Here is a 20245-nt window from a genome sequence, read left to right on the forward strand (position 1 = left end):
TGAAGGAAAAATGAAGTATGTGTTTGAGTGGAGTTTGAGCAGGAGCTGTGTTCATTCTGAGTTTGCTCTTATCCCTCTTTAGTCCTCAGTCCACTTGTTAAAACTTCCCAGTTTCACTGAGCACATCCTATTAAACACACGGTTAAGTCTGGAGACTTGCCAAGTTGGTCTTGTGCTTCCCCCATTTTCCATGCTTATTGGTAGATAACCTTTTAAGGAATGGTAGGCAGAGATAGGAATGTTTCAGTGGGGGAAGGCACATATATTTATCATGGGTGGCACAGCTTTCCCTTCCTTTCTTCTTCCCTTCCCTTCCCTTCCCTTCCCTCCCCTCCCCTCCCCACCCCTCCCCTTCCTTTTCCTTCCCGTGGTAAACTTATTTTTTACAGCATTTGAATGTAAGCACCTATTGAAAACAAGAAGTGGATGTTGGAAGTTGTTCTGTGGCTCAAATGGTAGAGCACTAGCCTTGAGCTGAAGAACTGAGGGATAGCACCCAGACCCAGAGTTCAGGCCCCACAACTGATACAAAAACAAAACAAAAAGAACTTCTTTGGAAGTGGTGCTGTGTGGCTCAAGAGGTACAGCGCTCGTCTTGACTGGAGAGCGCAGGGACAGCACCCAGGCCCAGAGTTCAAACCCCATGACTGACAAAAAATAATAATATGTATATGCCAAATAGATACTGGTCTTGCTACTGTTTAGCAAATTTATATTTTGTGTTTTGGAAGACAGGGTGCTACTATATAGCCCAGACTGGCCTTGACCTCTCCATCTTCCTGCCTCTGACCCTTAAGTACTGGCTGGCATTACTGCAAGACACGCCCCCTCAGGCCTGGCCAGCATGAGTGCTTCTTACCTATATATTCTAGAAAATTTGTAAGATAGGTTAGAAAAAGGTCTTTTTTGCATCAAAAGGAAGGAATTTTGATTTGGAATGGAGTATTAGACACTTCATGTAGGATTTTATTTCCCACATAGAGTACAGACATACGTATATGTAAATTCTGTTCATTATTTCTACTGGCGTTTGCTTTACTAATATTTTGTTAATAGGTATTGTATTTATATTGTTTTGATATCTTTGTAGTACTGGACTCATAAAAATGAATTGGAAAGTATTCTCTGCTCTTCGTCCTTCTAGAAAGGGGATGTTTAGGATTAGTTTTATTTTTTCCTTAAATGCTTTGTATAATTAGTGGGTGAGCTCATTTGGATTTGTCTTTTCTGTTTTCAATGCTATTAGCTTTTATTTTTATGTGTTTTGTAGATCTCTTCGCCCTATGAATTACTATGTCTTCTTGACAGGATCATTAAAGCCCTCAAACCAAAGCCAGACCAAGATAGTACAGGACAAAGAAACTTATAGACAGATATCACGTATGAACTTAGACACAGGCAAATCTTAGTAAATTTAATGAATTAATATGTAAAAGAATAAATAATCATGGCCAAGTGCCTTTGGCATGCATGGCTGGATATTGGTCAGTCTGATTGAAGATATTAAGGGAAAAAGAGAATAAAGTAGGTACCAGAAAAATATTTAATGACATTCAGTGTCCAGCAATACTAAAACCTCTCAGCACAGTAGATTAGAAAGAAGTTTCTTTAGCTTAATGAGAGGATATCAAGACAATAACAACCATATAGTAGAGATATATATTCTCTTATGTGTATATATTGTGTGTGTTCATGTGTGTGTTATTTCAGATGTGGGTTTGTCTGTGTGTGTGTGCGTGCGTGCACGTGCACGTGCATGTGGGTGCCAGTCTTGAGGCTTAAACAGAGCGTAGGTACTCTCCCTGAGATTTTGTGCTCAAGACTAGTGCTTTACCACTTGAGCCACAGCTCCACTTCTGGTTTTTTTTTTTGTGTGTGTGTGTGATTTATTGGAGATAAGAGTCTCAAGGATGTTCTTACCTGGACTGGCTTCCAATTGCAATCCTCAGCTCTCAGTCTCTGGAGTAGCTGGGATGACAGGTGTAGTCCACCAGTGCCCAGCTATGTGTGTAATATTTTAGAACTAATGTTCTAGACAATACCACCATGCAGGGAACCGGAAGGGAGAAAGCCAAGGAGTTCATCAGGGTGGCTTGGAGTGCTTGCCTTGTGAGTGGGAAAATAGCCTTCCTGATGGGCTGAAGAAATTATTAGGAATATATGAATGAGAAAACGGCATATAAATTAAGGACAACCATGGAAAAAATGGATGTGTTAGCTTAAGTCCTCAGAAGCAAACTTTTTTACCAAATAGAAAGGAGAATGGAAGAAGAACAAACAGAAGAAAGTGAGATTGTCCTGTTTCCCTTGTTGTGTTTTCTGTATTGAAGTATCTTATTTTGGTATCAGACTGGCTTCGTTAACACCTCTGTCTCTCCCACCTCCCTTTTTCTCTGGAATATTTCTTTAAAGATCAAGTAGGCAGATTTTGTTACTTTGATTTTCTCTACTCATATTTTATGGTTTCTTTTTTTTTTTGTATAATTTACTTATGGTCTTTTTTCCCTGATGTACTGGGGATTGCACTCACAGCTTCAAGTTCAGTTAAATTCAGTTGAGTTCAGGTAAGTAAAAAAGTGTTTTCTATTGTGACCATGCAGAAAGTTAAGGAGAATTACACTTTTGAATTTTCTATTAGTTATCAGTGTGCCATCTTTCACAAATTATATTAAACTCCTTATGTTCTAAGGAAAAAGTGAGCACTATTCGGCATTCTCTTTTTCGGTCCTTACATTCTTTATATTACATATAAACATATGTATATGTATAAATAAAATGTTCCTTATATGAAGGGGATGTTTTTAATGACAGCTATTTTTCCCTCTAATATAGGAAGTTCGCAGATGGGTGCTACCATAGTAGATGCATTGGATACCCTTTATATCATGGGACTTCATGATGAATTCGTAGATGGACAAAGATGGATTGAAGACAACCTTGATTTCAGTGTGGTGTGTATACCATCAGTTATTAATCTCTTATATTACCTATTAAAAAAGACACCGCTGGGCATGTTGGCTTTTGCCTGTAATCATAGCTACTCAGGAGGCTGAGATCTGAGAGACCCATATAATCAATTAACTTGCAAAAAGCTGGAAGTAGAGGTGTGGCTCAAGTAAAGCTAAGGGACAGCGACTATGCTCTGAGTTCAAGACCCAGTACCAGCAAAAAAAAAAAAGAAGAAGAAGACATATTGTCTTAATGCTATAATCTGAACGTTTGTCTCCTCCCCAACTGAATGAATGGAGTCTTAATCACTAACGTGATGATAGTAGGAAGTATGGTTTTCCTGAGGTGACTGGGAGAGCCCTGTCCTGATTAATATGATTAGTGCCCTTATAAAATAGCTCCCAGAGCACTGCTGTGACCCTTGAACCATTGAGGACACAGTGAGAAATGTGTGAGCCAGAGAATGGCTACTCAGTGGGCACTGGATGAGCTGGCACATAACTGGGCTGCCCAGCTGGCAGAAGTATGGTTTCATTGACTACATAGGATGATACTTTAGTTACTGTTTAGTTATTGCCTAAGATACACATCACAGTAGTTTAAACATAGGTATTAATTGTTGCAAAAAATTGTTTCTTCTTTTGGGATTGTCACTTATCATGTAGTTTTTACCTGCTTTTCTTGCCATTTTCCTCATATTTCTGGCTCTTATCATGTAGGCATTGTCTTAAATGTGCTTCCGCAGTAGTTGGGGGAGGAAAAGCAGTGGACAAGACATAATATGGACCTATATATAAAGTGCTTTGTGAAAAACAAACATAAACAATAAACCTTTTCAAAAGAGGTTTAATGGTTTGTCACAGCAATGGTGAGCCTTAATAGAAAGAGGCCTCTGCCCTGGCTTAGCTGTGGAGCCTACAGGGTACATTCTACCCTGTGATTTGAGAAGGTTGCTGTCCCACCATACTATTGTGAGGTTACTTGAGGTACTCTGGTACAGAGTAAAGGCTGAACAGTTGTTAGGATTCAGATTCCTGTCTCCCATGGTGCTTTGCTTCCTCCTTCCTCTCTAGGGCAGCATTCTCTATTCCTCTCTGTGCTTTTCTTTCTGTAGTGAGTCATCTTTCAAACTGTTATTGAAGTCCATCCTTATGTCTTTACTGATGATTTTCCTTGTGCTATGAAGACCAAACTGTGTGTATTATTCTGTGTTACCTGAGCATTGTAGTGCTAGACATATTTATTGGTATTTCTTATTTAGAATAATTCATGTTTTCACTTATGTTTAGGTTTGGTTTTGAGGGGTAGAAAATCTAATGTACAGGGGCTGGGAAGGTAGCTCAGTGGTAGAGCGCTTGCCTTGCATGCCTGAGGCCCTGGGTTTGATTCTTCAGCACCACATAAGCAAAAAGAAAAAAGCCAGAAGTGGCGCTGTGGCTCAAGTGGTAGAGCACTAGCCTTGAGCTGAAGAGCTGAGGGACAGTGCCCAGGCCCAGAGTTCAGGCCCCACGACCGGACCAAAAAAAAAAAAAAAAAAAAAGAAAATCTAATGTACAATCACTGAAACAAGATAAAGTGTAATTTCTCTGTCATCTTAGCCAAGTGCAGGCAATTGAGGCTGCTTTTCCTAACTCCTTAATGATCAGGACCTGGGGTCCTTTGTCTTCTACTTCAGTTGACCTCATCATTTACAGTGGTTCTTCACAGGGCAGACATCTTAGCTACTTTCCAGTCCCAGAAGAGGAAGAAGAGATAGCTGGAGATGGGCCGATTGTTCTCAGGAGTGTCACCTGCATTTTCCTCATGTTGCCTTGCCTGTCTGTGCAGAGAACCTGGGACATACAGGCATTGTTTTTATTTTTCTCCTTTACAGCTTTGTAGCCCTAATAGATTATATTTTGTATATCTAGTATATAAAATCCCTATTCTTCAGTGAGGAGGATATATTCTTATATTTTCTTTTAAACATTTTAAAGTTTTGCTTCACTCTTTTTTTTCTAAAGAATTACAAAATATAGTTAATATTCTACAGTAAGAACTACAAAACATAGCCAAGAGAAATGAAGCATATACCATGCTTCTGTGTTACTTATCTCTGAATTTATCTTTAATACAATGCCAATAAATATTTGAGCAATTTATTCTTTGTGGAAATTGATAATTCCAGAATTTAGATGGAGGCAAAGGGAGCCAAGAATAGTCAATAAAATGTAAAAGAAAAAAAAATTTGAAGATTTATTCCAGAGGATGTAAATACTTATATGGCTATAATAGTAAAGATGATGTAGTATGGGCAGAGAATCAGAATGTCTATGTACATCTCATTTATGCCCAAGTGTCACTTTTCAGTATATGATAATGGCTTAACTGGGCATCCATATAGGAAAAGAATTGATAGAAAATGTGACCCTTGCTCCCACCTTATAAAATTTAAATTTCAATTGGAATATGAATATTAGTATAAAATACAAGAACAGATCTCATAGGATATCTGAGAATTTCATTGTGACCTTGGTATAGGGAAAAGGGTCTTACATAAGATACAATGTCTTAAGACTGAAAGCGATAATCATCAAAGGTGCTTTTAGCCTTTATAGCCTTTAATCCTTGTAGAGTAGCTTATGTGTGCAGGGTGTAACAGGCAGCTGTCATTGGTCCTAGCCTGCTTATTTCTATATGCCTTTTTGTCATACATTGCTCATTTTAGTTTGTTCTTTTACTTGTGTCTTTTTCTCTACTAACCTGTTTTAAACAAAGTATTTTCAGAAGAAGCTTGTTGATTCCATCTGAATCTTGTTCTCTGAGGACATTCTTAGTTCTCAGTCCTTTGTTATTTCACATTCTAGAAAACTTGAAATTTTGATGAGGATTTCACAAAATATATAATTTGGAGAGAGTGGAATCTCTCTTGTGTATCATTGTACCAATGGAGGCTCAGTCAGAGACCAGAACTACACCATCAACTGTAGGATTTAATGTTTAGAATTGTTAATTGAGTAATGGGAGCCAAAAGACCAAATGAAGGCATGTGGTATTACCAGAAGTAGTAAGTAGAGGAAACAGCTACCACCCATGGGACTCCGAGAACATGGGAAGAGGTGGAAATCCTTACAGTGTACTAACTTGGGCTTTGTGGAACTAGTATCCAGAGCTACTATGGCAGGCATTGCTGATATCTTAGTAATTCTTTTTTTTTTTTTTTTCTGTCTGTCATGGGGCTTGAACTATGGGTCTGGGCGCTGTCCCTCAGCTCTTCAGCTGAAGGCGAGCACTCTACCACTTAATCTACAGCGCCACTTCCGGTTTTCTAGTGGTTTATTGGTGATAGGAGTCTCACGGTCTTTCCTGCCTGGGCTGGCTTTGAACGGAGGTCCTCAGATCTCAGCCTCCTGAGTAGCTAGGATTACAGGTGTGAGCCACCAGCACCCGGCCATCTTAGTAATTCTTACAAAGATTGTCCCAGAGTAGACTCTATCCTCTAGGCTGGTGCCTTGCCACTGCGTGACATCTAAGGGGCACAGGAAGTCTGGTTTGGATGTGAGGAAATGAATGTCCCCTGGGGCCCGCTGTGACTGTCCAGGTGAAGCACTGTGAGAAACGAGACGTACACTGGGTGGAGAGAATATTTCTCCTTCCTCCAGTCTCCCATTGGTGGGACCCAGCTGCAGTCCAGGTGTGGGGTCTCAACAGGAATATATCAGAGTAGAGCACTGAAGAGTGAGCCTGAGAGAAAGCTTTTCAGGGCGCATTTCCCATTCCTCTACCTGCGCTCTACCACTTGAGCCACAGTGCCACTTCCAGTTTTCTGGTGGTTTATTGGAGATGAGAGCCTCACGGACTTTGCTGCCCAGGCTGGCTTTGAACCCCGTAGATATCAACCTCCTGAGTAGCTAGGATGACAGGTGTGAGCCACCGGTGCCTGGCTTTGTATTTTGTTTTTTATTCAGTTATAAAAAATATTACTACAATTGTAAATATTTAGTCTATTAACGTGCTTGGAGGCGAGCCTTCCATCTTTATTTTTCTCTCTAGTTGACATCTTGTTCTTTCATCATCTTGTTCTATTTCTCTCTCCATATTTTGGATTGTTTCATGTTTCTTTTTTCCATCTACTCTCTTGACTTTTATACTTTCCATTTACATTCATATTTTGGGTTACTCTTACACTTTGAGCATATCTACTTAACAAAGTTGAAAATCAGTCCGTTTTTGGCCCTTCTGAAGAACATATCTGTTAGACTATATTAGACTTTGCCAGAAAACCAAGCAGACATCCTGGTACAAAGAACAAAGGAAAGGTCTGTTGCCAGCAAAGGGACAGGCAAGACCCCATCTTACACCAGGTGAGGTGACCTTTTACAGCCTACGAGGTTTAGGAGGCGGTGGTCCTGGTGGGGACGGGGGCCCAGGGCCTTCATCATGGCGACTGGGACTGATGGCTGCTGCCCAGGTAGTAGATACAGGGTCTTGCAGCTGCTGGGACCTGAAGGTCACTCTGGGGGCTCTTGCTGCCTTATCTGGTGGTGGTGCCCCAAAGGAGTGCCATCCAACCGTAAGGGGAGGCGACTGGTTATGCACTGCCTTCATTCCATGGGCCTGGTGTGGCCTAGGAAAGGCGTGTGAGAAACTATGGGAATGAGTTAGCTTAGCTCAGCTCCTTCTTGTGTTATTAAGCCTGTGCAAACTCTTCAGTAATGGATGAATCACTACTTTTCTTGAACGCCACTTTTCAGAGCACACGGTGCTCTGCGTTCTGAGGATCTCTTGTCTCAAGTTTGTCCTCTAGTGTCGAGAGAAGCACGGTACAGCATGGACGCAGGCTGCTGGGTGGGTTGCGCACACACGAAGGTGTGCCTGAGATAGTGTAGGCAGTATTGCTGTCTCACGTGGGGGATATTGAAGGACTCTTTACTATAGTGACATATCTAGGAAGAGGCTCAAGGCCGGGGAGGCCCTGTGCATGTTAACTGTGTGGCTGAGAACAGCACGAGAGGTTGCTGGTTGTTTTCTTCAGCCTTCTAAAGGCAGGAGGCTGTTGTGTTTTTGCTTTAGCCCTGCTGTGGGAAGGCAATATCTTTTTATAAGCTAATGTCTTGTTCTCCTTGCTTTTATGTTTTGTTTTCCTCTGTGTGAAAATGTGGTAATTCTATTTCCGTATGTCTGTGTGTGGATTATTCTTTAGAAGACTCATGATGAGGATTGATGTTTTCTCAGCTCTTGAGGATGCTCAGTCATTACTCCTTTCAGTATGCCTCTGCCTGTTTTCTCTGTCTCTTCCTCTATCTAGAACTTGTCTTGTGTGTCACTAGTCAGGGAAAAAGTAAAGAATCTTACAAGTAATCACAGTGATCAGATGTCGGTAATGTTATTTGAGGTAATAGTACAGATAAGTAATAGTGTTGATGGATACTATTTTATACTGACCGTAATTCGGATAAGGTGACATTTTTGCATAAATTCCTAAGTATTAATAGAGTAGTCATTTAGCTAGATGAAGGGAAGCACCCTGACAAAAAGAAAGTGAGAGGCTGAGTACTTGCCTCGAGGTTGGCAGTCCTGGTGTAACAGTGGGGCCTCACAGAGGGAGGTCAAGGGGAGAAGTGGGATCCAAAGGCATTGGGCTGATTGGTCATTTCCTGGGGGTGTGGCCAGGGGCCACGGTGGTATGTTTGCATACTTGATGCAGCTGTAGAACAGTGAGTTTCCTTCTGCAATTCCCTCTTCACCCCAGCCATAACGCCTGGCTCTGAGTCTGAATGCTTACCCTGCTTAAAGGAAAAGAACAGGGTACATGAAAATGAAAAAAAGGCTGGGTGCCTGTCATCCTAGCTACTCAAGAGGCTGAGATCTGTGGTTCAAAGCCAGCCCAGGCAGGAAAGTCCGTGAGACTCTTATTTCCAAAAAACCACCAGAAAACTGGAAGTGGCTTAGTGGCTCAACCGGTAGAGTGCTTGCTTTGAGCTGAAGAGCTGAGGGATAGCTCCCAGGCCCAAAGTTCAAGCCCCCAAAAAACAGACCAAAAAAAAAAAAAAAAAAGAAAGAAATTTTTTTACAATTTGGCCAATACAGGCTAGAGAAATTCTCTGCCTCCTGCTTTTCCTTGGTGTTACAGCTTACAAAAAGGCTGAAGCAACGTCAGGAAATGTGCCTGTGAGGGGGTCGCTGTGGCCTTTGCCCAAGCCCAGGGTCTGGCTCCTAGCACCAGGGACCAGGGGTTTTGAGGTGGTGTGTCATGTGGGGAGCAGAGTATATAGGCACAACTGTGGAGACTTTGTATTTCTCAGCTCCATCCAACTGGAGCGTAGAGAGGAAGACCTGGATGAAAGCAAAGAAACTGTTGGGCAAGTTATTACTATACTTCCATCTGTAGAAGGCCTTCTGCCCCCATGTTAAAGCGGCTATGTGTCCTGTAGTACTGTAGTATGCTGTGTATTGGAATATATGAAGTAATGCTAAGCATGTTTTTTTCAGGAATGGGTTTAGATAAGTCATAATATCAAAATGTTAGATTTTTTTTTGTGTGGTACTAGGGCTTGAACTCAGGGCCTTGTGCTTGCCAAGCAGATAAATGTTCTACCAATTGAGCTAGGCTCTGAGGCCTTTATGTTTTTGTTATTTTTCATATAAAAGTCTTCTACTTTTGCTTGGGGCCTTGGACCATGATTTTCCTATCTCTATCCTGAGTAGCTGGGATTATAGGTGTGTGATACCATACTTAGCATGTTTTTGAGTTAAGGTCTAACTTTTTTGACTGAGTGCACTTGAGCCACAGTCCTCCCATCTCTACCTCCCTCTAGCTAGAATTATAAGTGTGAATCATGCTCAAGAAAAATTACATTGTGATAGTTCCATGTTAGGAAAATATACACATTTGTCTCAACAAATGATGTGTTCTGTCTATAAATACTGGAAAGATTTCAGGATAATCCACTTTTTCCTTTTAACTTTTTGTTAAAATTTAATTATGAAATTACTAATTAAATTCATAATTCATATTTATATATACTTTATTTGTGAATTCATGGGTTATACTGTAGTTCTGCAAGTACTGGAATTATACCATGAATTGTTTTTCTAACCCTGTTTCCATGCCTACATATAAATACACACACACACACACACACACACACCACACACACATATAAAATCTTTGGGATTATATTTAGGTTATTAATGTTTCTATATATGTGCCAAACTTCTTTTAGTTTACTTTTTTTAAAAATTTGGTTCGTGGGGCTGGGAAGTGGCTCAGTGGTAGAGCGCTAGCCTTGAGCTGAAGAGCTGAGGGACAGCGCCCAGGCCCAGAGTTCAGGCCCCACTACCAGACCCCCCCAAAAAAAAAAAAATTGGTTCGTAACTTTGGTTCTTTTAAACAATTTGCATTTCAGAGAAATTTCAAGACTCATCAATTTGTTATTCAAACTATTGATTTTATGCTTACAGTTTCTGCTTTCCTAGTTTACATATTGTCATTAATCTACAACTTTATTATTATCTTTTACATTTCTAAATCATTTTTCTTTTTGATATATATGCGATTGTGTCTACATGAATTTGTCACCTAGGAGCTGGTTTCCTTAACGTTATTAATTCATTATTTACACTTGTACTGTTTCAAGATTTACTAAGTTATTTATGCAGCAGGAAGAATATTTAAAATTCATGAGCAGAGCTGTAGGGATGAGACCAGAAGGCTGGAGTCAGTGAGAGGGGAGTGATGTTCTGGAATGTAAGAGGTGGAGGCACTTATGGTGGGAATGGCAGTCAGAGCAGGCCTCGGTCATTTGTTTCACAGTGCTGTGGAATATACAGGAAGTGGCCCATCAGTTTCTGGGGCTGGGGCTTGGGCTTGGGCTTGGGGGCTGGAGGGACAGGGGCAGTTGATTCAGCAACACCAGCAAATGGCAGTTGAGGTTATAATTGCGTGGGAAGTGGAGGTACAGAAAGGATGCTCATTCCAAGAGCTTCTGAACCGATTTGGCAACTATAAAGCATTACGTGACCACCTGTGACTATTTCCCACCTGTTTCCACAGAACTCAGAGGTGTCGGTGTTTGAGGTTAACATTCGCTTTATTGGAGGCCTGCTCGCAGCGTATTACCTCTCAGGAGAAGAGGTGAGTATCATGGAAGTGACATGGAGCAGCCCACAACTTGCCTGGGTTTCATGTAGTTGACAAAGCCGTCCTTCTGTGAGATCTGCACTGAACTGCACCACCCAACAGGGCGCGAAACTGCTGAGACCAGATTGAGATGAATGGGAGCGTTAGTGCAGGTCCTCATGAGGCAGAACGTTTATTACCAAAATGTCTCATGTAGAAATTGAATGCAGTGTATTACTATGAATAAGTAATAGAAGATTTCAAGTTCTCCTGTCTGCAATTCTTGGTACAGGACACAGAGACCCACTTGAGACCCATACTGCTGGAAATAGGAAAATGGATGTGAGAAGTTACTGTTTTGCTGCTGTACTCTGCTGGGCTGCGTTTTGGGAATGGGGTTGGCTAGTGGAGGAAAGACAAACGGGAGGAATTATTCTAGTTTGTTTTTTTGAGACACTGCTTCACCCATATTTTTGATAGGCTGCATTTGTTTTGCTTTTGTGCTGCTGGGGATTGAGTCTGGGGCCTTTCCTGCTAGTCAAGATTCTCACTGAATCACACCCAAGGGTTTGTTGGTCTAAATGATTTGTAAGTCTTTTCTTAGATGCAAGAAAAGTTGCTTTATTTGTTTGTTTTGTTTTGGTGCTAGTACTGGGGTTGTAATCAGGCCTTCATGCTCTTTGTATGGCTTTTTCACTCAAGGCTTTACACTTGAGCCACACCTCCACTCCCAGCTTTTTTGATGGTTAATTTTAGGTAGGAGTTTCCTGCCTGCGTGTGCTGGCTTTGAACCTCAGTCCTCAGATCTTAGCCTTCTAAGCAGCTAGGATTTTAAGTGTGAGCCGCCAGTGCCTAGCTAGATCTACATTTCTGAGCTATGCAATTTTCCTTTCTCTGAACAACAGCATTTTTCTCTAAGGGAAAAGATTTGCTCCCTTTTTGTTTATCTGAGAAAGTATTTCTTTTTCCACTGTTGAAGGATAATTTCACAAGGTACAGAACTCTAGATTGGTGCTTTTTTTCTTTCCTTAACATTTAAAAACACTTTCTTACTATTTGTATGCTATATTGGCTTGTTTTCGACTACTATAACAAAATGCTTGAAGCCTGTTTATTTAGTTTCTAGTTTCAGAAGCTGAAAGTTCAAGCTCAGTCATCTTTATCTGGCATATGGCATTAGGATTACATAGTGTGACAGGCAGTAGAAGAGGTTTGTGAGCTCATATGTTCTAGTTTGGGTGATTTGTAGAGACCTATCCTTAACTATATTTAGTGTAATTGGGAGCCAGTTCATTTTATTACCATGTATTCATTTGTTACTATGCTTTTTTTTCTTGTATTTGATTTTCTAGATTTATTGACTTTTATAGTTTTCTTTGCTAATTTTCCTTGCTAAAATTCTTCATGAGCATCTTTGAAAAAACTATTTTTTTTCAATTTTTGATTGTTTTAGCTTCTCTATTGTTTCTTGCTTTGTCTGAACTCAAGGCCTAGAATGAATAGATTTTTTTTTTTGCTTTTTATGTATTTCATTACTTTTGATTGAATGATAGATATTATGCATAGGACAGTGAAAACATGTTAATAGTTGTGCCTAGAAGAGCATGCTAGTGTTAGGGTAGGGGTCAGTGCAGTCAGGGGTTGAGATAGGTTTGTGTATTTCATAGCTAGGTTTACCTTTAGAGTATTCCTGGTTGCAGAGTCTTTTAGTGTTACCTTGTAATTGTACTGTGTCTGCTCTGTAGGAAGTTTTTCTTATTGTCTGGCTCTGTTAGGCATTCCCTGTAGGTCTGGGCCTCAGAGGAGGTCTCTTCATTCTTATCTCCCATCTCCATCCAGACTGCAGTTACTTCTTATTCTGTTCCTAGCCTCTGTCTGTCTGTCTGTCTGTCTGTCTGTCTGTCTGTCTGTCTGTCTGTCTGTCTGTCTGTCTGTCTGTCTGTCTGTTCCATCCCTCTCTCCATCCATCCATCCATCCATCCATCCATCCATCCATCCATCCATCCATCCTTTTCTTGTTTCAGCCTTTGTATGTTGAAAGCCATGAATCCACATCAGTAGCTGTTATTGCAGACCAGCACCACAAGGGTCACTCTAGCCTTCTTTTTTTGGGTTGTTCTTTTAAGCATACTTCTTACTGTTTCTACATATATTTACCTATTTGCTGATTGTTCCTGGCTGTTGACTTTCTCCTGACTGCTAGATTGCTGCTACCTTCAGCATCCACATCCTTTCTTCCCTGGGACCACAGGGATCCTGTGTGCCTTTGCTTGGCTGGCCTTACCTGCAGTGTTTTTCTGAAGCCCTTTTTAGGCCATCACCCTGCTTCCTAGGCATATCTCTGGATGGCCCTTGACCTTGGGAGCTTCTGGAATGAATTATTAAGTAACAGTGAGAGGAGAACATGGAAGGATTTTATATTTTAGTGTCTTCAGTGTTAGAGTTTGTTTTTGTTTTTGCAGGTTAGAGGATATAAAATGTCCTTGAGAAAGGAGAGGAGCCACCTAGCAACAACTTCTTTGTTGTTATTGTTATTGGTACTGGGGTTTGAACTCAAGGCCTAGACACTCACTGTCCCTGAGTTTTTTTGATTGAGTCTAACACTCTACCACTTTGAGCCACAGCTTCACTTCCAGTTAAGAGTCTCATGGACTTTTCCTGCCCGAGCTGCCTTTGAAACTCAGTCCTCAGATCTCAGCCTCCTGAGTAGCTAGGATTGCAGGCCTGAGTTACCAGGCTCCTGGCCTACCTAAACATTTGTGCTTATGTCTCGAGTGCTAATTTTTTTGTATATGGTTAATGGAGTTGATTGTTTTCAGAGCAATATGAATGTTATCCATAATGAATTTGGAGTAGTTTCTGCATGGGGAGCTTGAGTTATGGCTCCTTGTTGGTTGCCTGTCTAGAGGCTGAGCACATGTGAAGATTTTGCTTCTTGATGTCATGGAAAAAGCTCAGATGCTGAAGAAATGTGTGATGCTTCTGTTTTGCGACTCCTGAAGACTCAGGGAAAGAAGAAACATGGGCCTCCTCATCTATCACCACGTGAGAACCTTAGAGCAGTGTGAGAACACAGGTGGAAGAGCACGCTAGTGCCTGACACAGTGCTGTCACTGTACTCTATGCCAAATGCCGGCCTTTCTCATGTGGTCAGTGCTCTGTATCGGTAAGAGGAGAGATATGTCAGTCAGCTTTACTGAAAAGGAAGGAGAATGTGTTATGACTTTCTCACACAATAGAACTTGTCCTGACAAATTTACTTTCCAGTGTGATCATTTTATCTCGCACACCTTTTTTTTCTGTGAAAACTAATAATGAGGTGTCTTAAAAATAAGTGAAACAAACTGGGTGCCAATGGCTTATGCCTGTAATCCTAGCTACTCAGGAGGCTGAGATCTGAGAGGATCATGGTTTGAAGTCAGCTCAGGCAGGAAAGTCTGTGAGACTCTTTATCTCCAATAAACTACTCGGAAAAAGCTGGAAGTGGAGCTGTGGCTCAATTGATAGAGCACTCGCCTTGAGCAAAAGAAGCTCAGGGACAGTGCCCAGGCCCAGAGTTCAAGCCCCAGGACCAGCAAAAGAAGAAAAAAAGTGAAATATAGAAGAGTAATTTAAATATGACATTATTCTGATACTGAATGGACAATAGATGCTATTATCTCATTGGAACCAGAAAGTTAGCTGTAATTTAGAACATAACAGTGGAAATATGTAACTAGATTAAAGAGTGCTTTACATGCATCCTGTTCTCTGGCATATGGAAGTGAGTGAGGATTACATGCCATTCTAACAAAGTATTCCTCTTGTGTTGATTTATTAATATCGTAAACTGAAGCTTTATCATTTTATTTCTCAGCATAAGGCTATTTATATTACCCCCAAGTTAAAATATCTTGATGATTTATGATGTTTACTTGGTGCTAGCTTCAAATATATGATACTTCTTCAATATAACCATTGCCTTTCTCATTTTTTAGTACTTATCAAAGTGGGCTTCCTTCCTGAATAAGATAGTGTAATTTATGTGGATAACAGCACCTAAAATGTGTCAGATAAAAATAGACAAATTATTATGTGGAGTTTAGGGCTTATTCACAGATAATAAAAACAAAATAAATAACAGCGGTATATTTTTACCAAAATGTAAATATACTCTATTGCCGATAGGTCAGGTTATTCTTGAATAAATTCAAGGATATTTTCCAAGACAAAATAGCCTATAAGCTTGAAGTCCTTTAAGTAAAAGTAAATTACGAAAAGAAAAAAAAAAGTTAAGTGCTTGAGTAGAGGCAAGGCATTGGGTTCTGCCTCCAATACCACCCCAATCTTGAAGGAAAGAAGGAGTAAAAAAAATAAAAATAAGAAAATAAAAAAAGGAAATGTTGTTTTTCCTGATTCAAATATCAGAAATTATTGTCCTCATTATATTAGTACTCGAATTTTGGAAAACATGGTTTGGCTTGAGAAGTGGCTGCAAATTCCATTGAGAATTTCAATCATATCTGCAGACATGCTGGTGATTGGGCAGAATGTTGCACTGCACTCTGTTAACATAGTAGATAAACAGTTTCAGGTACATTCTCCAGCATATGTACCTATGAAGTTATGTATGCATTTGTATACATCTTGATGTGCTTGAAGTCACAGTGGTAATACTAATTCATTGTTCATGAATGTGATGGTTACTGATTTGATTAATCAGAAGACAGAATTTATAAATAGCTATAACAGGAGCTAGAAATTTTGGAGTAAGGCTTAGGACAGAAGGGAGCCACCAAGAACTCTCAAATGCTTCGTGTAGCTCTGCCCCTTCCTTGGGTAAGCACTGAGCTACACCGTAGAGGGGCAGACATCACATGGTCCTAGCTCACACTGAAGAGTCTGAGTATCCAGTCAGGCGCTGCCAGCTGTGGGGAGACAGTTGAATTTTGAGTTTCAGAGCCTTGTAAAAGAAAACTCAGCGTATAACCGAGTATGTAGAGACCTGGAGTCTCTGAAACACATACCCATCACAATGACCAGAGTGCAATTAAAAATGATTCAGTGTATGAAAATACAAGGGAAAAATGTGGCTCGTATATCTAAAAGAAATATAACTGATAACCTGTCTTGAGGTGACTAGATACTGAAATTAGTTGATGAGGATTTTATAGCAGCTTTTACAACTGCCCAGTGGTATGTAGGAAAACATTTCTGAAAATGCGTAGGTGGAAATCTGAATAACATTGGAAAATCTAGGAATGAGAAATAAAGTATAAAGTATCCAAAGTTAAAAAAAAATTGTGTTTGCCATTTGGAAATCGCAAGAGCCACTAAACTTGAAGATAGATCAGTGTAAATTATTCATTGCGATGCAAAAGAGATTCCTAAATCTTAAAGGAAATCTTAAAAGAAAGAACAGAGGTTCAGAAACTTGTGGAATGATGTTGGAAAAGCCTAGCTTGTATTTAAATTGGAGTTCCAAATGGAGGAGAGCAGCTAGATGGAAAATGTAGTTGAAGAAGTAATGGCTATTGTTTTTCTTTTATTGGTGATAGACCTAATTTCAAAGTGGGTTCTCAACAAGATGTGTTCTAAGCACCCCTAGGCATGTCATGATCAAACACCTGACCACCAACAAGAAAGAAAAAATTTGCAAGCATCTAGGGAAAAAAATGACAGTACTGTGTTTGGATGATTTAGAAGTATTCATTAGAAATCTTAGTTGATTTTTCTTTTTAATTTCTTTAAAAGTATGTATTTGTTTAAAGCAAAAAATAGTATTTTACATTAGTATTATTTATAATATATATAAAATCCATGGCAACTGGAATAAAAGACCAGTAGATGAAATGAACCTGCACAGTTAAGGTTTTTACTTTTTTTTTTTTTCAGGTAAGGGGTAGGTTTATTCATTGTTCCTGCTGGCACCAGGCCATCTTGGTCCTCCACGCGGTGGGGAAAGGCCTGGGAAAGAGAGCTGGGAGAGCTGGGAAAGAGAACTGGGAGAGCTGGGAAAGAGAGAAAAGAGCTAGAAAAGAGAAAAAAGAACGTCTGGGAAAGGTGGGAAAGAGAGAGCTAGGAAAGAGAAGGGAGCTGGGAAAGAGAAGAGAAGGAAGAGCTGGAAAAGAGCAGAGAGGTTTTTACATTTTATAGGAAATTGTACAATATTAATTTCAAGTAGACTGAAAAGTTAAAGATTTATAGTTGAGTTACTAGAGCAAACACTAAATGGAACAAACACAAACATCAATAGCTCAGGAATAATAATTTTAAACCAGGCCAGGTAGAAAGGAATTATCCCCCCCCCCAAAAAAAAAGAAATAACAATAGAGGTGAGAAACAAAATAAAGTAGGGCTGAGAGTATAGCTCAGTGGCAGATCATGTGCTAGCATGCCTGAGGCCTTGGGTTGGAACTCTGTCAGCATGGGCATAAAATCAAGGGGTTTTTTGTTTTTGTTTTTGTCAGTCATGGGCTTGAACTTTGGGCCTGGGTACTGTTCCTTACCTCTTCAGCTCCAACGCTAGGGCTCTACCACTTGAGCCACAGCTCCACTTCTGGCCTTTTCTGCTTATGTGGTGCTGAGGAATAGGACCCAGGGCCTTCATACATGCCAGGAAAGCACTCTACCTCTGAGCCACCTTCCCAGCCCCATCGTGTATTGTTTTATTTATATATTATATCTCCCATTGCACTGTTCTGAAGCACTTCTTGTTTTCTTCTAGTAATTTCATAGTTTGGATTTCACATTTCAGTCTTCAGTCCATTTGAAGTTGACTTTTATATAGGGTCAGAGAAAGCATTCTAATGTTATTCTTCTCTGTGTGAATATCCAGTTTTTCTGTTCTATTTATTAAAAGGTTCCTTCTTCTACAGTGTGCCCTTAGTCTCTGTTGGAAATCAGCTTGCTGTAGCTGTGTGGGTTAGCTTCTAGTCTTGCTATTCTGTTTGTCTCTGTATCTATTTTCATGCCAGTAGCATGCTGTTTCTATAACTGTGGGGTTGTATGCTTTGAAATGAAGGAATATAATACCTCCTACGTTGTTCTTTTGCTCAAGGTATCTATGGCTGATTTGTTGTTGTTGTTGTTATTGTGATAAAAGTGTCAGTGGGGAGGGATAACACTGCTAGGAAGGAAATCACTCATTACTTATATAACTGTAACCTTTCTGTACATTACCTTGATGATGATAATAATAATAGTAAAGTATCAGTGTATTCACACAGGAAGAAATTGTAAGCCACTGAGGGCCCAGACTTAGAAACTCGGGGGGGTGGGGGGCAGGCAAGGTGGGGGGGATGCTTAGAAGTAAGGATTTGATGTAGAATGGCTAGGAACCATGTGTATCATGCACTGGTGTGTCACATATGTTTCCTGTGTATCGAAAAGCAGGTTGCCTTGTAGAAGGAGCTGTGTGGTTGAAGGAAAGACTTGGACAAGAGTCTTATTTTTTACTTTGATACTTTTTGGATTTTTGGATTTACCTGCCTGGCATACTAAAAACTAATGTGTTTTAAATTGGCTATCAAAATGTTTCTCACACTAGGGAATGTGACTGTAATATATTTATTACTAAAAGGTTTGTATATGAATAAAATAAAAGTATACCCTTGAATTTCTCAGTGTATTAGGGTGTTTTCTTTTTGAACTGTTTACTATATTTGGTTACTGTTTAGTGTAACTTGTTAAAGGTAGTTGAAATTTAGACAATATATTATTGGCTAGTTCTAAATGAGAAATGAAAGTGCTTTCTATTTTAACTCATTTGAAGTGGTAGCTATTTTTTTTTACCATTTTGAATATTAATTTTTTAATATAGAAGAGATGTTATATAGCTGGTCATAACTAATATAACTGACTAATAAGAGCTAATTTAACTCTGGTCTGAAACTTGGAGCTAGGTGCTGGTGGCTCACGCCTGTAATCCTAACTGCACAGGAGGCTGAGATCTGAGGATCATGGTTTCAAGTCAGCCTGGGCAGGAAAATCTGTGAGATTCTTATCTCCAATATACCACTCAGAAAAAATCCAGAAGTGGCACTGTGGTTCAAGTGGTGTAGCACTAGCCTTGAACTAAAGAAGTTGAGAGACAGCATCTAGGCCCCGAGTTCAAGCTCCATAACTGACAAAAAAAACAAAACTTGATCCTTAAGTCCTGATGATACTGATTATAATAGGTTGTAACTTATCTTTCCTAAGATATGAATGTTCAAACTGAGAGAACTGAGTTTACATGTGCTTTTCTGAATTAGTGACCTAAATCATTGTGGGTTTTGTATTGAAGTAGATATTGAAGGCAATGGTAAATTGTAGCTATGTGAAGTGGATTGAAGGATCGGTGAAGTCAATTTTGTCATATTTAAGGAATCTTGCAGAAGAACATCTTAACATACTCTTTTTAACCAATTTTTAAATTGTTATAAAGATGATGTACAGAGAGGGTTACAGTTACATAAGATAGGTAATGAGCACATTTCTTTTTGGACAGTGTCACCCCTTCCCTTGCCCTCTCCCAGTTTTTCTTTCCCATCTCCCACCATCAAGTTGTAGAGCTCATTTCCAACATAGTGTCTAGTGAGTACCACTCCTGCATTTGTTTACCTTTGTCCCTCCATTCTGTACCCCCTCTTACACTTCCAAAGACATCTAAAAGGGACAAACAGAACAAAAAGAAAACAAAAACAGCAAAAAAACAAAAACCTCGTTTCCATGCCCTGGAGTTCATTTTAACATCATACTTCTTTTTCTGCTTGTAACACAATATTTTCTGCCCCCAGCAATGTAGGAATGCTTTGCTTAATACAATCTCAACTAAAACCTGATTATATGAAAAATAAAACTTTGTATATGAAGAATAGCAATTGGTGGCTGTTGACAAGGTAGCATCTTAAATAAGCTGTTTGAAATCTGTTTAAGAGCAGATCGGCATGAAGTGTGTAGGGTGGAGAGCACCACTTTTCTAACAGTGTTTGAACCCAGTTCTATTCTGAAGTTGGTGCTCCTATCCCTGAGTTAGTGGTCTTCAGTGTAAAGTATACAAACCTATTTACTGGGCTATATTAAGCAACAGTAGATTTTTAACTGTCTAGATCTTTTTGCTATTACATGCTAAGAAAATAGAAGTCTTAACTATGTACAGATAATAGTAAATGACTTTAAGTGTTTGGAAAGATTACTGATGACATGTAGGCAGTTTGTTGCTTTGAGTACTGA

General features: G+C 39.8%; 1 protein-coding gene across 1 annotated transcript in view; it reads left to right on the plus strand.

The window, feature by feature from the left end:
- Window positions 1–20245, plus strand: part of Man1a2 (mannosidase alpha class 1A member 2) — a 75984-nt gene that overhangs the window by 16030 nt on the left and 39709 nt on the right. Inside the window, exons 4-5 of the mRNA XM_070006440.1 lie at window positions 2833–2951; window positions 10985–11065. Coding sequence (XP_069862541.1) covers window positions 2833–2951; window positions 10985–11065 — 200 coding nt within the window. The remainder of the gene's footprint in view (window positions 1–2832; window positions 2952–10984; window positions 11066–20245) is intronic.

Source organism: Dipodomys merriami, unplaced genomic scaffold (assembly GCF_024711535.1).
Source record: "Dipodomys merriami isolate MVZ:Mamm:240054 unplaced genomic scaffold, mDipMer1.0.p SCAF_7, whole genome shotgun sequence".
In the NCBI taxonomy this organism is placed as follows: domain Eukaryota; kingdom Metazoa; phylum Chordata; class Mammalia; order Rodentia; family Heteromyidae; genus Dipodomys; species Dipodomys merriami.